Consider the following 18,212-nt stretch of genomic DNA (forward strand, 5'->3'; position numbering starts at 1 on the left):
AATTTTAGGTGAACGAGAAATTATTTTAAAGCTAGGAAATTACTTTTATAAAATTATGAAACACAATATTTCAACTTCACTTTCCTGCTGTACCCCCCACCCCCCGACCTGGTGGCACTGGTATGGATTCACTGAAGATACTGCTGTTGCTGAATCTCAGCTTTTTAGTGAAAAAAGGTTTTGGCAGAATCCCCTCCTCACCCTGTACACTTGGGGTTTTATTCATTAGGTCTTCCCCAAGCTTGCCTTCCACAGAGTGGGAAAACATATTGCTGTCTGATGGTACTTGCCTGTAACACAAGAAGCTTAAACGTATTTTTTCTCTTTTCCTAAAGATTCATCTTCCAACTATATCAGGCAACTTGAAACAAAAGTGAAACTGCTGGAGGATGACAACAAGCTGCTTTCCCAGGTAGGTTTTTTATTGCCTAATAGATATTAATGTGGCTTGGTTCTCCTGTTTCCATATAGTTGTGTCTGACTGCCCACTTGAATGCACAAGGGCTTTTGGTGGACATCCTACCAGGGAAGAGCATAATGGTCTTTTTATATCAACCCCCCACTGACAGAATTTGGTTTCCTTTTGTTAAAAAAAAAAAAAAAGTAAATCCTTTGTTAGTGTCTGTGTGTGTTTCAGAAATGCATTAACACCTCCCTACAGAACACCTTGATCCACCACTGCTCTCGGGGATGCTGCGAGGATCCGGCGCTGCCTGTGCCCTTGCTGTAGGATTTTGTCTTGCTTGCCCGTTTACACTGACTTTTATCTTGTTGAAAGAGGAGGCTGTAGTCAAAGGACAGCCTTGGGAATAGTTTTGTGCAGTGCTGGCTCCCAGCTTTTATTTGAGATCTTGCTTAAAACTGAACAGACTTCTCTAAACTGGCACTTTTTGCTTGCATCTGCCCTTCAAAGTCTACTCCATGTGCCACTGAGCTTTTGATCACTCCTGGTGCTTACCTATCCGTATATAGCAATGTCAAGCAGCAGGAAGAAAACAGTCATTCTGTCTGATATGTCCCCTGGATCCCCTGTAAAATGCAGCACTTGGTGTAAACAGGGGCAGCTTTGCTGAATTCAGTGAAACACTGTCTATTTAAACCATTGGAAGAGTTACCCTTTTTCTCTTGTTCTTTGCATCCTTTTTCACTGTTGTATGTTCTACCTCCCTGGCATTTTAAAGGTTTTTTTCTATACTTTGCTTCTTACTTCAAGCACTGAGTTTCATAGTCATTTTGTTCCAGATTCTTTCCAATTATAAGGACTGGAAATAAAAACACCCTCCTAATTATTTTTTTTTAAATACCTTTTTTGCCAGTTTATGTTGTGCTGTTCTTTGCATTTCACCAAGTCTGAAAATAGACTGCTCCAGGACCACATGTGACTAAAACATCCCTGTTAAAAAAAAAAACAAAAAGAGAAAAGGCTCTATGCTTACTGAAATTTCAATAAAATAATTTTGTCAGTTCTTATTTTTACTGAAATACACATTTCATCCTGATGGTGAGCTGTTTTTGCAGATTACTCCAAATTTCCAGTGTACTCATTGGCATTGCTAGCCATGAAGCAAAGCTCACAGGGCATCGAAGGGTTAAAACCCCCAAAGAGTGCTCAACCTAACAGCTACTGAGTGGCTTCATGTATTAATCAATTGCTAATTTAATTTTAACTCCGTCTTTCTCCCACCCCGTGAGTGAGCTGGTGGCGGTCGAAACCCCGAGTCTATTTAATTGGAGCTATTGATAAGCAGATGGGCTGTGCGTAGGCAGTTGGGATGCGCATGGATTCGGGGACAGGCTCAATGTGCCCTTGGCCCAGCTTTGTCCTGCCGCAGCCGAGTACGTTGCTCCATCGGATCTGCCTTACGAGGTCAGAAAAGAGTGGTTGGTAATTAATGGGTGGTAAATTAATAGGGGCTGAATAGCTGCCTGGGCTTATTGCGTGGGGAGGGTGAAGCCCCGTTAGTGTTGGGGCGTGTGAGGCTGAAGCAGCCCCGCGCATCAGCCCTGCAGCTTCGTCCCGTCCTGGGTGGGAAGGCTGTGCCTTTTCCTTCACGCGCACGACTGTCCTCAGGTGTCCTCACCTTTCAGGCTGTGTCACTACAAATGTTTGAATCCAGGAGGGAGGGGAATGATCTTAAAACAGCTCTGTGCTCTGGAGAGGGCCAGCCGCCTCCCCGGCAGCAGCAGGCACTGATGCCAGCCTGGCTGTGACGTTCTGTGCGGCCCCTGTGTGATGTCTTAATGGCCCTCCAAAAAGATCAGGATCCGACCTATTTTAGATCACGCTCAGGAGATGCCTCTTTTTATCCTAAGCAGGGAGACAGCTCTCCTTAGGGCAACAGGAGAAGTGCTGAAGCTGCCATGGTCTGGGCCGACTCCCTGGCAATACCGAGCCGCATCGCCTCCAAATCTGTCACGCTGCAAACCTAGATTTGGATTTTTTTCTCTTTCAATGAGAAAGATGAGGAAAATCTGTATAGGCGCAAACTCACATGCATGTGTACACGTTGCTCCCAGGACTTTCCCAGAAAACTGTAATCCACTTACTGTATTCTTACTCGCTTCATCTGATTGGAAAGCGTTTAGCTGTTACCATGCAGATCTCGGGATAAGACTCTAGTCAAAAAGGATCCTGGCAAACTTTCTACTGTTTTTAAAGTTGCCAGGTGATCCTGGCCATTTGAACTCTGCAATGCCAAACTGGCTTGTCAACACCAAAGTCACATTTTAACTTGGCTTGGCTTTCTCCCTGGGAGTATTGACATTGCAATAATATTTGCAGTCTGGTGTCAAGAAGTTCTATCACCGGCGTGCTGAGGAGCGATGAAACCTGACGTCCTAAGTAACAAACAGTGCCTGTGCATTAAGGGATTAACAAATCAGTGGCGGTTATGGAAGTCTTCCTGGCTTGTCTCCAAGTGCTAAACATAGAGCTGAAATAGTGCTTCAACCAGAGAAACCCGAGAAGGCCGGTGCTGCAAATGATATTGCAAGCTTTACGGGAGGATTTATATTACAGTGGCCGGTGACACAATGCCCCTTTGCTAGCTGGTACATCCTGAGCAAGATTTGTTGCTTTATCTTCTTCGACGTCTGGGGTGTGAAGCTGTGCTGAGAGGTGATGTCTTTGTACCACCTTCAGGCATGCAATTAAGTTGGTGCAGGTGTCCCCAGCCTGCACGTTTTCTCCTGCTTCCCCACATCTTTCTCCATAAGCACTTTGGAAGAAAATCTCAGTGGGAGAGGCGAGAGCTCCCCAGCCTGTGCCGAGGCGGCTGCTCTGCACTGCACGTGTTACCTGCAGCGCAGGTGTGCTGCGATTCACACTTCTGTCTCTTCTTCTGGTGACTCATTTGAACAGATTAATGGAGAGAGCTTTTTCTCCCCTTGGGAGATCAAGAAGTACCATCTCATGAGCCACACTTTGCAGTGGGAGGAAAGTGAGTGGAGAAGTGGATGTAATTTCTGATAGATGTATATGGATTTTTTGTTTTGACTTCTTTTGCTTTCTAGGGAAGGTGATGGGTATTTCCAGTTGGGAAATGAGCTGCTTCTGACATTGCTAACCCATCAGTAATCATTGCTCTTCCCATTCTCCCTTCTCTGAGGAGAAACGGCTCCGTTTTATACCTTTCTTTGACTCAGGTTTACGCTGTAATGTTTTACTGGCATGGCCTTGTTAACTAGAAAGTCATGCTCTTGGATGGCATCGCTGTGCTCGCAAAATCCCTGGCAGCAATTCTGACAACACACAGCTTTTGTTGCCCTGGTTTATATTGGTAGGGGAGATGCTGTAGCGAACGCCACTACCAGAAAAGGCCCCTCGATGCCTGCTCACCGGTGCTGGTAGGTGTCTGCGGTGTAACCACAGTGGCAGAGTCCCCGCAGAGCAGGTGGGGACCTCAGTGTCCTGGGGTTGATGGTGTCAGCCTTTCTCACAAGTGTAGCTGGTTTCTGGAAGTTTTAGTCGAGGTGTAAAGGTGAACATAAGCTCTGAGGAATGTTGGTGGTTGTTGGCTTTGGAGAGCTTCACAGGCATCACTTTTACAGTCTCAAATTCTCTAGGGAAGAAGTGCACTAAGTTCTGCTGTGTGCATGCAATTAATCTATGCGACATCACGTGGGAGAAGTCCTGTTTTTCCTCTGTGCCATTGTCAGGAGTGCCCAGGAGAGCTGGTGTTAACCTCTCTTTTGTGGTGCCTGGTTGACTAGATGAGGGTACCTTCCATATTACTAAGGTATAACCCCTGAGATGGGAGACCATATTTGCTTTCTGTTCCTCTGAGCTGAAAGCATCCAAGCAGAAAATAGACCCCTAAAGCCACCTCACACTGCCCCTTAAACTAAAAATGAATTTGTAATTACACCCTTTCCCTTCGAGATTACAGAAACCCATGTTTATGATCTTCAGGAGCTCCAAAGGTCAATTCTGGTTAGTTTTATAACTAATGCATACATTTTAGAGATAATAACAGTGACAAACTTCTGGCCATTCTTTCACATTATTTTGCATTTTCCAGCTCATTCTGTACAATGGCAAGGATTAGGCACATTTAACTAAAACTGAATTTTATAGGCTTTGTGGGCTCATCACCCTGTTCTCCTCATAACTAAGTCCTGTGCACCATAGGCTGGCTGTCAGTTTTGGTTTATAGTCTCTGCTGAGCTGTGTCTGGCTTTTCCCTTCAGAACAGGAATGCCAGAGGCATTTTCCTACTCAAAGATGCCCAGGGCATGTTACACACCTTTGTTTCAAAAAGACCAGCTTTGAGCAGAGCAGATGTGTTGGGCAGGCGAGACTTTGAGTAGCTGGATGTTTGACAGTGAGGTCCTGGTGCATCTTACAGGGAAAATTTCAGGTCCCATGGTGCAGAGCAGAAATACAAAAAATTCTTCTCTAGGGAGGGGACAACCCTTGGGATTTATGAGGAACATCGGAGTATTTAATTAAAGTCGCCAGTAGACTTCAGTATTACCAGCACTTCACAGCATTTCAGTATCTGCCAGCTAGCTGACTGGGATTTAGAGTATCCTTGGAAGATCTTTAGAGCATCCCTGGAAGATCTTGAAAACTGTGCTTAGTGTTATTTTTAAGAAATTGCATGCTTGGCCTGAATTAAAAGAAGGCTGCAGCTGTACAGATAGTAAAATGACAGTGAATAATGCCTGTAAACACTGCTATTAAAACAGAGCTGAGGTTTTTGAGCTAGGAGATTCCATGGTAGGGACATCTACAGGCTGCCTCAGTTCTTCTTAGCCAAATGGGAACTTGGCACAAACATACACTCAGCAGGCAGTTTCTAGCACATTGTTCTGAAAATGAGGGGAGAAAAAAATGGATCCCAGGACTGAAGAGAGCCTGAGAGTTGTTAGTACTGCAAAGAACAAAGATGTAAATGCCGTTCAGTGGAGATCTTGATCTCTTCCTGAAGAGCAGAGGATGGAGGAAAAAAAGAAATTGCCCACAATGTGCTGGCTGGCTCCAGGAGAGTTGGAGTGCAATTTCCTCTTGTTTTATTATCAGTTGCTTTTGTGCCAAGTGTGCCATTAACAGTTCCTGCTTGTGGAGTTGCCCCTTGACTCTCAGAGTTGCTATAGGGTCTTCATGTTTGGGCCTCTCCTTGTAGTGTGGCTCCGGAGTTCTCTTGTGAGGCCATGGCTTGCACCAGGAGCATTGCCCATGCTCACCACGAGTGGAACAAAATTACAAACCTGTCTTATTTCCCCAAAGTCTACCTACTGTTTGTGTGTGAAGGGGATAGGTGTAATTGCTTTAATTTAAGGTCTCACGAGGGAAATTGGATTTTTTTGTAATAGAGAGCAATTCAGACATGAAAGCTTTCCAGTGCATTTGGTCTCCATTTAAATTCAGAATACTGAAGGGGACATGCCCTAGGTTACTATATTACCATTTTTATGTGCTGTTTAAATGTTTAGCTGCATATTAATTTTCACTAATCAAAAAGGAGATGCGTATTTGGGGCCTCATCCAAATATTTCTTTCAAGTCAATGGTGAGACTCTCTACAGGACTCCATGCATTTTGCAGTACAGCTCACGCAGAACCAGATTTTTATGAGACCTCCTCTGATGAGACCTTTTGTGAGACCTTTCCTGAGACCACTCTCCAAACTTTGATTTAGGCCTGTAATTGCATTGCATTGCTTACATGCGTAAATGCAAAAAATGTTAACAGAATCCACCAAATGTAGCTTCCTTAGCTGTGACAGCAGAAGCTTTAAGAAAACACAGCATACAAAACCAATCTATGTCCAAGTGTGTTTCATTTCACCTCATTCTTTTATGAATTATAATGACAGGACTGATCTGACCAATTTTCTATGAAATAAATGGACCTGACATTTAAGTAAACAATATGTAATTATTAAATAAAATGGTTTTTTACTTGCAAATAAGAGATGTACAGTTTTGTAAGAGCAGTGCAAAGAGGTCTCAGGCTTGCATCCAAAATACTTTCAAGCCCTTTAAGACAATGGAATTCCTTCTGTTGACTTGGGACATAAGGGTCTTGGGCTGCTACCTACCAAAATAAATATCCTCTTGGTATTCACCTCCCATTCATAGGTAGGAGCATGTCTAAAAAGCAGGATCAATGACAGAAATGAGCTTTTGCAACTTGCAATGAAAGCTGGATGGTGCACTGTGTGTTCTGGGGGTTGTCACCTGTGGAATCAAGGGAGTTTATGAGAATGCCACCTGGAATGTACAAATAGAGTTCCCCAAAAACCTAGGAAGTATAATTCAAGAAGTTCTGAAACCAGAAGTCAAATAGCAGATAGACAGAAACACAGTGTTTATTGAATTATAGGAATTTGAGATGATCATATAATTTCTTGCAACTTAACTCAAAATTTTTGAAGGACTGGAGCTGAATTTCTATGTAAGAGTGTGAGTGTCAGAAAGGCGCACACACAAATCTCTGCCATGCCCCATTTGTTTCTGCTGCGGGTAAGCAAGAACATTGGGTTTAATGAGGCTCAGTTTAACCTCCAGCTGTGAAATGTGGGTTTAGTCATATCCTGTGCTTAACCGGCTTTGTAATAATTTCACTAGATTCCACTTTTTTCTGTATATGAACACAGGGTCAGGGAAAAAGCTCTTAATTGCAGTTAGATCAGGCTATGATGAAGCAGTGTTTTGTGTCTTTGTAACATGTAGAGAGGTTCGAAGTACACAGATTGTCAGTGATCAGTCCATCTGAGAAGGACTGAAAAATGTTTCGAGGGGAAACTAAGCAATAGCTGCAGAGGCTTAAAACCAGATTTTTGCAATAAGTTCAATGCCAAATTCAAGACCAGCTCAAGAAAAATTCAGTGAAAACAACTTGGGGAAGCGTGGGAAGGATGTTAATCATTCATTGCTTTTGAACCAAAACTGTAGCTTTGTGACAAAATGTTCAGTTTTGTTTTGCTTTTCATGAAGCCAAAAATGCAAATCTGAATCTTTATAGGAGGCTTTTAAAGAATATTCAGACTATCTCATAAAAATTAAGACTGGTTGTAACTGAGTCTTCCCGACTATTCAAATCCTGGTTCAGCAGAGAGCTTTGAACACCTGAGTCGTCTCCCAGGAGAGAGGGGCTTGGGCGTCCATCCTGCCCTGAGCACTGTTCAGAAGAAGAGAGAGGAGGCCAGCAGAGCCCTCCGCCAGCTTGGTCCCAGCGTTAGTTAAAGCCTGCAAGGGACCTGTTCTGATTTATGAGAAGGGGATTCAGGTCTTTGCCTTCCTCGTTCCCAGCTCCCTCGTTTTACGGGATGCGGAGAGTGCCTTGAAAGCAGCTCGGGCAGCGTTGCTGTGGCTGAGCTTTTGGGGGTAGGTGCGGCGGTTCCCTTTGGCCTTGTTGCCCGGAGTCCAGTTGACAGAAGAAAATGAAAGGTGACTTCAGGGGATGGTCCAGTGAGTTTATTCGTGTGCTTAATACTACATCCACATCTACATCTACTTGCCTGGTGGAACTGGGGCAGCATTCCTTAGCTTCTCCATTCATGTCCCTAATGAAGAGACTGATTTTGGTGCTGATGAGCCATGGATGGGCTCCATTAGTCTGAGACTCCTAAACTTATTGCATAGGAGACACAGACCAGACTGGGGCTACACCAAATGTCAGTGCTTATAGCTCCATTTGGCTTTGTTAACTATTGAGCTGCATTTCTGTTTGGGTTATAGGCTGTGATGCTTGAATCTCAGCTGTGCCAGCTCATATTCTCTCTTGAGTAAAGCCTGCCAGTTGTGTGATTATAATTATATACTGCAATTTGGTTTGAGCTGATTATCTGAGTCTCCCATGAGTTACAGGGTTGATCTTTCTCTGCTGATCTAAAACAAGAGGAAGAAAATGCATACACTCTTGAATATTAACAGTGTACTAAAGTTCCCTACCTCAGTTGCTACAGAGAATGGAGGGGTTTGAAACTTGCACTGCTTTTATTGCCTGTGCCCCACTGAGATACTAATAAAAATATTTTTCCAAGAGTGGTTTTACATGGCAAAATCTGCTAAGCCTCTTACTGACTGTCTCCTGCTATTTATGAAGCCTGTCCCAAAGTGTTAGCTCCCCTGACAATAGAAAATTCCAGTTGTCACCATTGCAACCAGATGAAATGTGCTGCTTTGCCCCTCCAGCTTGTATGAATGCAGCTCGTGATGTGAGGGGGAAGTCAGAGCATAGGCAGAAGTGGGGATGTTCATTCCTGCGTTGTGTTTTTCAAATGGCTGAGATCCAGCCATGGCACAACGTCCAAATACATCCTTACAGCTCCCTTCTGTGCTGCTGTACAAGGGCTGTGCACCTTGTTCTCAGTGTCTTTACCATTTCCAATTCCACATGAACAACTGAAAATGGCTTTACTGACGAAACTGGCTGAGGTTGCACTTGTGACCTGCTGGCTGAATACTGGAGAGGGAATTGGCAGAGTAGGTGTCTTGGCAGACCATCATCCTCTAAAGCCTTTGTCACCAGTCTAAGGAATGATCCCTGGATATGCCGCATGTACGACAGGGATATGAACCAGTGTAAAAGAATTTAATCTCTCCTGTTACAGAAAGCTCATATTATTACATGACATGGAAGATGTTAAATAGTTTTAATCTCATCCCTTAATTTTTTTTCTTATTTGCAGAGTTCTTTCAAAATCAAATACGTTGATTTTTTTATTGCACTCTCATGTGTGTAATTTCCAGCTTGCCTGATAAAAGCTGTTGAAGCTAATGGGACTCTTCACATATACTTAAAGTCAGATATGTGCTTTGCTGAGCTTATTTTTGCTTGAATATGTCTTGTAGTGATAACTGCAATTACTGAACCTTAATTCAATTATTTGCTAGCTTCACACAGTGAAATTGCCCATCCCTCAACTTCCTGGTGCATGAGTCCCTAAAACACGGATTAATGAGATAAGGAGGAAATCTTTGTGCAAGGTCGTGTGGTAGGGGATGTTTGCTGGGGCACAAGGCTGCCTGAAAGGGCCACTCACGTGTGGTGCTGGGGTCACCAGAAACTGGGGCCATTGCCCTGGTGTCTGTGTGAGAGCTGCACAAGGCAGGTGCTTTGCAGCACCTCCTTCACATTATTTAAGATGTGTTTGTGCTTTGCTTTACCTTGGCAAAATATCGCTGCTCTGCTGGACTTAGTAAGGATATATCAAGCCAGGTTGTTCTTACAGAGTGGTATGTTCTGATAGTGCCATTGAACTCTGTGGGTATGGTAAAATATCTGTGGTTGTGAAGAAGAGTAAGGTGATCAAGCTTTATCAACTGTTTGTGGGGTCACCATGCTCTAAATCAGCATAGAAAGATGTTAACGTTTGTGGAGGTAATAATGGGTTCTGCCAGACTTTATTCATTACTATGGGAAAAGGGGTTGGAGTTCAAATAATAATATTATCTTGTCAAGTGCTGCATGTAAGACCAGCTTATTTTGGTCATCTGTGGTAAAGATAGAGTTTTTTCCAAGATGATAAAATAACTTTTTCCTGTTAAGTTTCCAAATGTGTAACGTTCTTCTGTTCCCTTCTAGCTGGCTGACTGCAACAGCTTGCCACGAAATTTCAGTAAGGTAGAGAGAGCTAATGCATCCACAAACAGCTTCTTGGATCTGGGGGCTGCCTTTTAATATTGCTGCTGGTTGTTTGGGGCTCTGATTGCTTGTTCTTTCACATGCTAATGTTGGCGATTTCCATTTTTTAATCGTCTGAATGTATTAAATATGCCCCTAGTTATTTTTTATTTCCCTCCTGTACTTGTGCAAAAGACATTGGTTAGTAATATCTGAGTTTTGACCAACTTGAAATCAAAGCCATGTACCTCTCTGAAGAGAAGTTGGTACTTTTAGCTAAATTGCTGCAGGAAATAACAGGAAAAGATTTTGAGCTAAACCTTCCGTTTAATTACCCAGTTGCCAACAATGGGTTGTTGAGTGTCAAAATTGAGGCAGTTTCAATTACTGGAACAATTATGGTTTAGAAAGTTGTTGCTGGTAGGTTTAAGAATTTATATATACAGTGACAGGCAAGTAATTCGGGTAATGGGCAGTACAAGAGTCCATAAAGATTAAGGCAGCCTGACCCAGTGGACTGAAATAAAACCTTCCTCCTTTTTTTCTTCACAAATATATATAATCAAAATCTAAGGTCTCAGCAGTTTTCCATCTAACATCCAAGATTTATGGGGTAAAACTAGAATATGAAGTAAGAATGACATTTTTTCATATAGACTTTTTCATACAGAGAATTACCCAAATCACAAGCCCAAATCCTTATGGGCTTGCATGGTCAGGATGGGATGCCTTTGCCCTATTGCTAAGGATCAGGTTCACCCTGATATTTAAATGACAGCTAAAGGAAATCCTGTACTTCGTAAAACAGTGGAGTAACCTCTAAAAAATGGAAATTGCTTGTCTCTCTGAGGGCTGGGTGATGGTGTGGCATATTCATTTGTGCAAAGAAAATCTTCTGAACTGGTGTCTTATAATAAGAGTGTCTTCTATTGCCAATATCGAGTTCCTTACAGTATTCCTTTCCATCTAGTTGCATTTCATGTTAAGATACATAATTTCTTCTAAAGTTATGTTGAATAGCAGATCTAATATTAATACATTTAAGTGGTGCGGAGTGTAATCTGCTGTCTCTTGAGCTTAGTGCCAGTGGGTCTGCGTTCTAGGAAAATGAAGCTGATTACTATAAAGCCTCCAAAATGACAGTCCTCTGGGAATCGGTGACTCATGTATGCTTGATTCTCCTCTTCATTCTGGACACATTTTTCCATCCCTTTATAAAGGGACTCCCCAGAGGTAAACAAAAAGGGGCTTTGTAGGACTCCTGGCCTTCGAATTGGTGGGGGTTTTTTTTGTTGTTTTTTTTTTTTTAAATGGCATGTGGACCAGGAGAGGAAGCTTTCACAATGCAGGAGGTTACAAGTGAGTTACAAAGAGGTGAAGAAGAGAGCAGCATTGCAGGTACTCAGACGTAGTCCTTGGGTGCCACCAGGGCTGTCCCTCCTGGCTCCCACTGCACGGCAGAGGATGGAGGTCTCTAGCAGCTCTTCATCACGTCTGCCAAGCCTCCGCAGGTGCCTTGGATACTTGCAGGCACGGGATGCCATGTGTAGACGCCCGAATTGCTCCAAGCTGACCCCACAGACTGTGGGGAGAAGGGAAGCTGTGACCCTTTGTAAAGGCTTTAATATTTCTGCAGGGCACAGGGTCAAACTGATCATTTATGATTAATTTTTTTTTTCTAACCTCTGTTCAGCCTTTGGCTGTTACAGCTTATACGAAAGGAGAAAATAGTGTTTTCAATTAAAGGCTACTTATGTAACAACCCTGTTTTGAATGCTAATTCATGAATTACTGGAAGCTGACAGTGTCGCTTTTTAATTTTCCTCGGTCACTTCAGCACATAATTCTAATTGAAATCATTCTGGGTTTTTTGCTAATCTCTTTCATAAATGCTGAGAAATATCTGTCAAGTAAATTTCTGTCTTTCTGTATTTAATTTCTGTTAAGAATGGTCCATTTTGTTACATCAAAGTGCTTCAGAATTAAATCCTTGTCTTCTTTTTTCTCCCTTCCAGCAGAAGTAACACCGAAGGTTAACAGAAAAGATAATTTGTCTAACTTGTCTATAAGTTTTCAACACTTTATCTTCACAGTTGGTTCAACATGGCCACAGCGCTGATCTGACTTTACTGGACAAAAACGGGAAGGAAAATGAATGTTTCTTCATAGTGCTTTGACCTTAAAATACCATAAACACCATCCATCATCTTGTGTTATTTGTGTTATTTTCAAATTGAATCACTCAGCACATCAGGTCAAAAAGTCAGAGGCCACCATTTCTTCTCCCTGCTAGCAGGACAGAAAGCTTTGATAGGAACAAGTGTTTGCTGATTTTTTTTTAAATGTAATTTTAGGCTTTGGTAAACACCAAGACTTTAATTTCTATCTAAAGTATTTAAAACAATAACTTATTTTTTATGGAAAATACTTACCACTTTCCACCCATGTTAATGGTCAAATTGCTTCTGTTTTCTAGACAGAGAAAAAGTTGGGTTTGCAGTTCATTTTTACTAAAAACCTGATTTGTTGGTCCTATTCTTTTCTGATACGAGTAGGCAAAACTCCCTTCCCTGCCAGGAGGGGCATGTCTAGGTCCATTTCTTTCCTAACAGGGCTGACAAAGATCTTGGGCCTTGGTCCAAGAACAGTATCTTCCGGGGTCACTTCAAATTCTGCCTAGTTGAAAAATTTAGCAATAAATGTCATGTCGTTATTTCCAGATAACAAAGAGTTATTGTGTCTGAGGGACCAGGCGGAGCTGTCAGCGTTGGCAGTGTGTAGCACAGGTTTGCGCTGAAGGCGAAGGTGTTGGGTCTGCAGGCTTGTCCCGATGCTCATCGGCCGGTAAAGGGAGGCAACACCATGTAGAGCGATGCCGAGTTAGACCTAGGCGAGGTCTTGCACTTTCGTACCACCGTGAAAGTCAGCAGATGCTTTGTTTTTCTCTATTTCCTTTCCTTTTCCTTTTTTTTTTAACATTTGGATGAAAATAGTGCTTGAAAAAAATTCACAGTAAAAGAGCAAGACCTACTCCAAAGTAGTCAATGGCCAGTTGTTGGCATTTGCTGAGGACAGGTGTATTTCAAGTCATGCAAGTTGTAAATTTGATCAGGTTAAGTAAAGACTGACTATAAGTCTCCTCAGCTCTCTCTTGGTCTCCTTTTCTGTGTTCCTCCCCTTCACTCCGCTCCTCAGGTTAGAAAACATTCCCAATAAAAGTTCAATTGAAATGGCACTCTCCCATGGACTTTTAGTTCAGATGAAAATGATTTTGCTGATAAATTCCTTGAAACTCCAGAAATGTGAAGTGATTTTACCTGAAGGGTAATTTATTATAGACATGTTACCCATCAATTGAGATAATCTCCAACAATGATGATGAACAGAGATGATCAGGGTTTGCACTTTTAAAATGCCATTCTGACTAGAAAAGCAATTTGGGATCCACTTACATCTCAGTAATGAAAATTGGGTAAGGTAATAAGAGATTTCATTTTGTGAGTGAATTGACAATGCAAATACCAGGATTTTTAATTTAGGTTTAAGTGGAGTAATGGCTACTCATTCTGATGCATCATTAGTCATATTGCTTTTTAATGAGGGATTCACTTTCTTTTCCTGGTTAGCTCTAACACTGATAGCAAAGCCCAATGAATGTGTAAATGTTTAGGGAGGTCTGATGAATACGTGTCACTGCACCATTTTAATTTAAAAAAGGAAGAAAAAGCAGTTTTCCTTCTATGATGAAGAAGTACACATTTGCTTTTAGTGCAAAGAAAATAAATAGTGCAGTACTGTGATTGGTAGGCTGTTGTAAAAAATAATTAGAGTAAGATACATTTTGAAACAAATTCTAGAAAATATAGAAGGAAAATTGCATTGAGTGGAGTGCTTGTGAAAGGGACTGGCTTTACAGCTGACAGCAGTAGGAAAAAGTGGTTCTTTGGCCATCTCCAGCATGAATGCATTATAAATAATGGCAGATGAGGATTCTTCTTGCCCTACCAAACCCGCCTCATGCCCCAAACACCCCATTCCTCTTCTGGATAGATCTCCATTCAGCATTTTTGTTTCTTAGATGTCTTGTCTTTTCTTTTTCTTCTCCTTTTATTTTTTTTTCCTGTTTCCTTTCTTTTCTTTAATTAAGAGCTTGTTTTGATGTTCACTGAACTCAGTGGGAATCTTTCCATCAAATCGAATGCATTAGGTCAGATTCATAATCAGCAGTGACTGAAACAACAATAGTTTTGTCACACACAAGTGCGCTGTCTTAAATGGGATTTGCTTAAAAAAAGCAATAGAACTAATCCATTATAAACACTTGTTAGAGCAGAGTTTTGACTGTATCTGTATATTTACCAACACAATTTCAACCAATTTAAGTCAAATTTAAATTAATGCAGATTCTTGCTCCAGGCAGGAGCATAGGGCAGTTAAATGAAATCAGTTTAAACTAGTGTATTTTTAGCCACAGCAATATGATATTGTGCGTTGACTAGACTTAGGTCTGGGTGCCTTACTCCCTTTGGTGAGCGAGACATTTTGACTTTCTGTGGGGACAAGCTGTAGTGTGATGAAACACAGGCTACAGCTAGTGTAGACCAACCCATTCAGATTTGGGGGCAAGAGAACAAGTTTCTGGGAGGCAAACAAATGTCCACCAAATCTCTTTTTCTCAAGCCTGTTTCTACCCTCCTGGTGACCCATAAGCACCTGGCATTTTGCAAGTCTCAGTGCGGTTTGCAAAAGTCTGAGCAATCCCATGCCTCTAAACACCGGCGAGGCAGCGCACGTCCTGGGTGGAGCAGAGCCTCCCAGGAGATCTGTGACCTCTGGGGTCTCCAGCACGAAGCTACAACCTCACTTTTTCGCTCTGCCGTTTTATTCTGCTTTTCCCATGCCCATGGAAGTGCCCATTCGTCACAGATGTCAGGGACGGGTGCAAGAGCCCCTGGGCTGACAAACTAAAGGAGCGAGTAGCGGAGTGTCGGGACTTCTCCAGGAGGTTGCTGTCCCCCCATGCACGTGCGATAGTGAAGAAGAGTTTGCACACAGCGGGGCAGTGGAAGCGTAACCACGCAGGGTAAAATCCTTTCAGGATAGCCACCAAGAGGCCCCTGCACATCCCATGCCTGGGACAATGCCAGTAAACTAACGAGTCTTCTCATCGGCTCCCTTTGTGACCTGCTACCCTTCCTCTGAAAGTACTTACCTCTCAGGCATGGTGGAGGGAACTCAGTTTTGCAGCAGTCACTTTTTAGCTTCAGAAGGGATTATCTCCTTCAGATCTTTCTGTCTCTGACTCTCTATTGTGAAATGCAAAAGAAATACAGTCCACGATCTTCTCTGATGCCACTTTGTAAATTCAAGGGAACCCCAGACATCCAGTATGCTGAAGCCGTTCTGTATCACTTGACTCCATGTGAGGCACAACGGTTCCCAGCAGACTGGGTGATAGAGGACTAACATCCATTTCTCATGATGGCTTTCTCGAAAACTGCCCTTCTCTTCACAGCTTGTAAAAGGAAAGTTGATAGGGTGAGTGCACCAGAATGGTTGTGAAAGCAGTAGATGTTTTAACCTAGGAAAATAACATTTTGAAATAAAACCAAAGCTGAACATGTCCTAAAACAGGCCATGTAGCTACAAGAAGATGTTTCTGACACTGATAGAAAATGATGTGCCCACTGTGAATGCACCAGTTCTTCTCTGCTGAATGAGAGCAAGAGATGGAAATGAACTTCCCATATTTCCAGAGATCTGTGCATGGCCACAGTCCCCAAAGTCTCGGTTATGGTCAGGCCTTTGGGGTTACTGAGGGGTTTTTGTATACAGTTGAGCTGATTTATGAGATTTCCCATTAAATTTTATTGCACCAGTGGCTTTTCTTTGGTTCTTTTGAAGTAGAAAAACATCATTTCTGTAGCAAGTGCAAGTCAAAACTCTTAATGGAGCATAAAAATCTAAAAGGTCATGATTTTGTAGCTTTGAAATAGAGGACAGTGCACTGCTTGATCCTCTTAAAAATATGAAAAGTTAATGAGGATGTTTATCGGTTTTAAAAAGATATTATCTTCTCCCAGACCTTTGGTTTGGGGTACTTGTGTATTGGCTTTTTATGGGTGTACTTTTATAAATGATAAACTTCTCATTCTAGGACTGTCCCATTTCAGAATCACAGAGAGCGAGAACTAATAACATGAGGCAGAAACTTTGTCCCAGGGAGATTATTCAGTACTCTTGACACCCAGTGCTGCTTCTCCCTTTGAGCGCAGACTACTGATTGCATTTATCTGGTTTCTAGGGTCATATAGACTACCTTTATTTATCTGATTTTTGTTTAAGACCTGTGGATGCATGCAAATTTATAACCAAATAAGAAGGTGGTCCTGTCACACACATTTTGTAAGCTTAGGTGAATCACAGTAGCACTGTTTACAAACTCTTGTTGCTTTCCACGTGCAGGTGATTGGAATAGCCTATGCTGTTTTTAAAAAGAAAAATACAGAAAATGTCTCCTGGTGGATTTCTTTTGCAGGTTTTGATTTAATCTGAAGCCTTAAAAATATTTTTTAATTTGCCTCTTAACAAATGTTTTTAACGAACATGTAGGAACTTGGGTAAAATAAAAATGCATTCTTGCTGTATCGCTTAATGGAGTAGACCTTCAAAGGTTCACCTCCAGCTGCTTGCAAATGTTTCCTCCAGGTGTGGGCATGGAAAAGCATTTTATTAAAATGTTCCCTCACTGCTGTTGCAGGGAGAAGTAATGGGAATAGGTGATGGGGCAGAAGCGATCACGGGAGGAGCCAATACAGCAGGAGGGGCACAGCTTTCCTTCTTCTCATTAATATGGACTGTCCTGTTTTCTGTTGTTGTCTTTGCAGCAGTCCAGCACGGGGGACCTGAGGACTCTGAGGAAAGGGCTGTCCCCGTACCACTCCGAGTCACAGCTCTCGTCACTGCCGCAGTATCAAGACGCCCTGCAGAATGTAAGAGACGTTTCCTTACCTATACAGACAGAACCGCGGGTTTCCCCGAAAGTGGGCATGGCTGGAGGGGGGCATGTGAAGATTACGGGGGAGCTCTCCCAGCTGAGAATTCACCCTGAAACCCATGGTGCAAAAGTGCAGCTGAAACCTGCAGCTGTTGGGAGGGTGGGGAGCCCTGGAAACTTCGGTCTTTACCTGAGTTTGGATCATCAGCTTCCCAGCACAGGTTTTTTGGTTAACTGACAGTCACTGTTGTGTGTCTTTTAAAGCAAGGGTGAGTCTTGTTATACCTGCAGCTCCTTCTTTGTAAATGCTTTGTATGCCTGCTATCAAAAAGCTGGTCGTAGATGAGGGGAAAGATGGTTTGCCAAGTGTCTGGCAGTGCGTCGTCAGTGTTGCTTTAGCAATTAAGTTCTTAGGACTTTCATTGCAGGTTTTTCTGTATCACAAATGAGGTTTATGTTTGCTAAGATTTGCCTGCGTTGCTTCTTCTCAAACAACAGAATAATCTTGATTAAAGTCTCTTGGGAAAGAGAGATGCTGTGCTGCAGTGCTAGGGCTCCTCCTGCGCTGGTGTGCCAGGCATGGCTGAGGAGGCCAAGCCCTGCCAGATGATTGTCTTCCAGAGGTTTGTCCGGCTGCCTGAGACACTACATTTGCTTGGAGACATCGTTTTCCAGATTGCAGGAAAAGAATAGATGCAGTCAGGGAGTCCTGCTGAGTGGGCTGCGGGCGTCGTGAACGCGAGCAGAAGCCTGGTGGGAGCACAGCCGGGGGACCTCGCTGCTGCCCCGCGCCTCGTCTTCGGCTCCGTGTCCAGGGCACCCGTCAGCAGAGCTGCGGGTACTGTAGGACCAGTTGTACGCTGGCTGCCTGCTTGGGTAAAAGTCTTTCTATGCATTTAGCATGCCTCTTAGAGCTGTAAAAAAGGGGGTAATAATAATTTAAGAACGTTTGCATAAATGAAACTCCAGCGTGAAAGCAGAGCCCCTTTCTATCCCTGCTGAACAGCAGGATGGATGGAGAGCCGCCAGCCAAAAAAAGGGATAAAACCATGCAAATGAAATGGGAAACTGCAGCTGAATATCCACTTTTCTAAATTTGTGCCCCATATATAAAGTCAGGAGACTTTATAATGAGGGCAGA

The 18,212-nt window shown here is 42.8% G+C and overlaps 1 protein-coding gene across 3 annotated transcripts in view; it reads left to right on the top strand.

Annotated features, from left to right (window-relative positions):
* Window positions 1-18,212, top strand: part of CCDC85C (coiled-coil domain containing 85C) — a 114,081-nt gene that overhangs the window by 69,769 nt on the left and 26,100 nt on the right. For 2 of the 3 annotated variants that reach the window (XM_075029871.1, XM_075029872.1), the window contains 3 exons: window positions 336-412; window positions 10,036-10,074; window positions 16,962-17,066. In XM_075029871.1, coding sequence (XP_074885972.1) covers window positions 336-412; window positions 10,036-10,074; window positions 16,962-17,066 — 221 coding nt within the window. The remainder of the gene's footprint in view (window positions 1-335; window positions 413-10,035; window positions 10,075-16,961; window positions 17,067-18,212) is intronic. The other variant, XM_075029873.1, reaches the window with a different exon arrangement.

This window comes from Buteo buteo, chromosome 6 (assembly GCF_964188355.1).
Source record: "Buteo buteo chromosome 6, bButBut1.hap1.1, whole genome shotgun sequence".
NCBI classification, from domain to species: domain Eukaryota; kingdom Metazoa; phylum Chordata; class Aves; order Accipitriformes; family Accipitridae; genus Buteo; species Buteo buteo.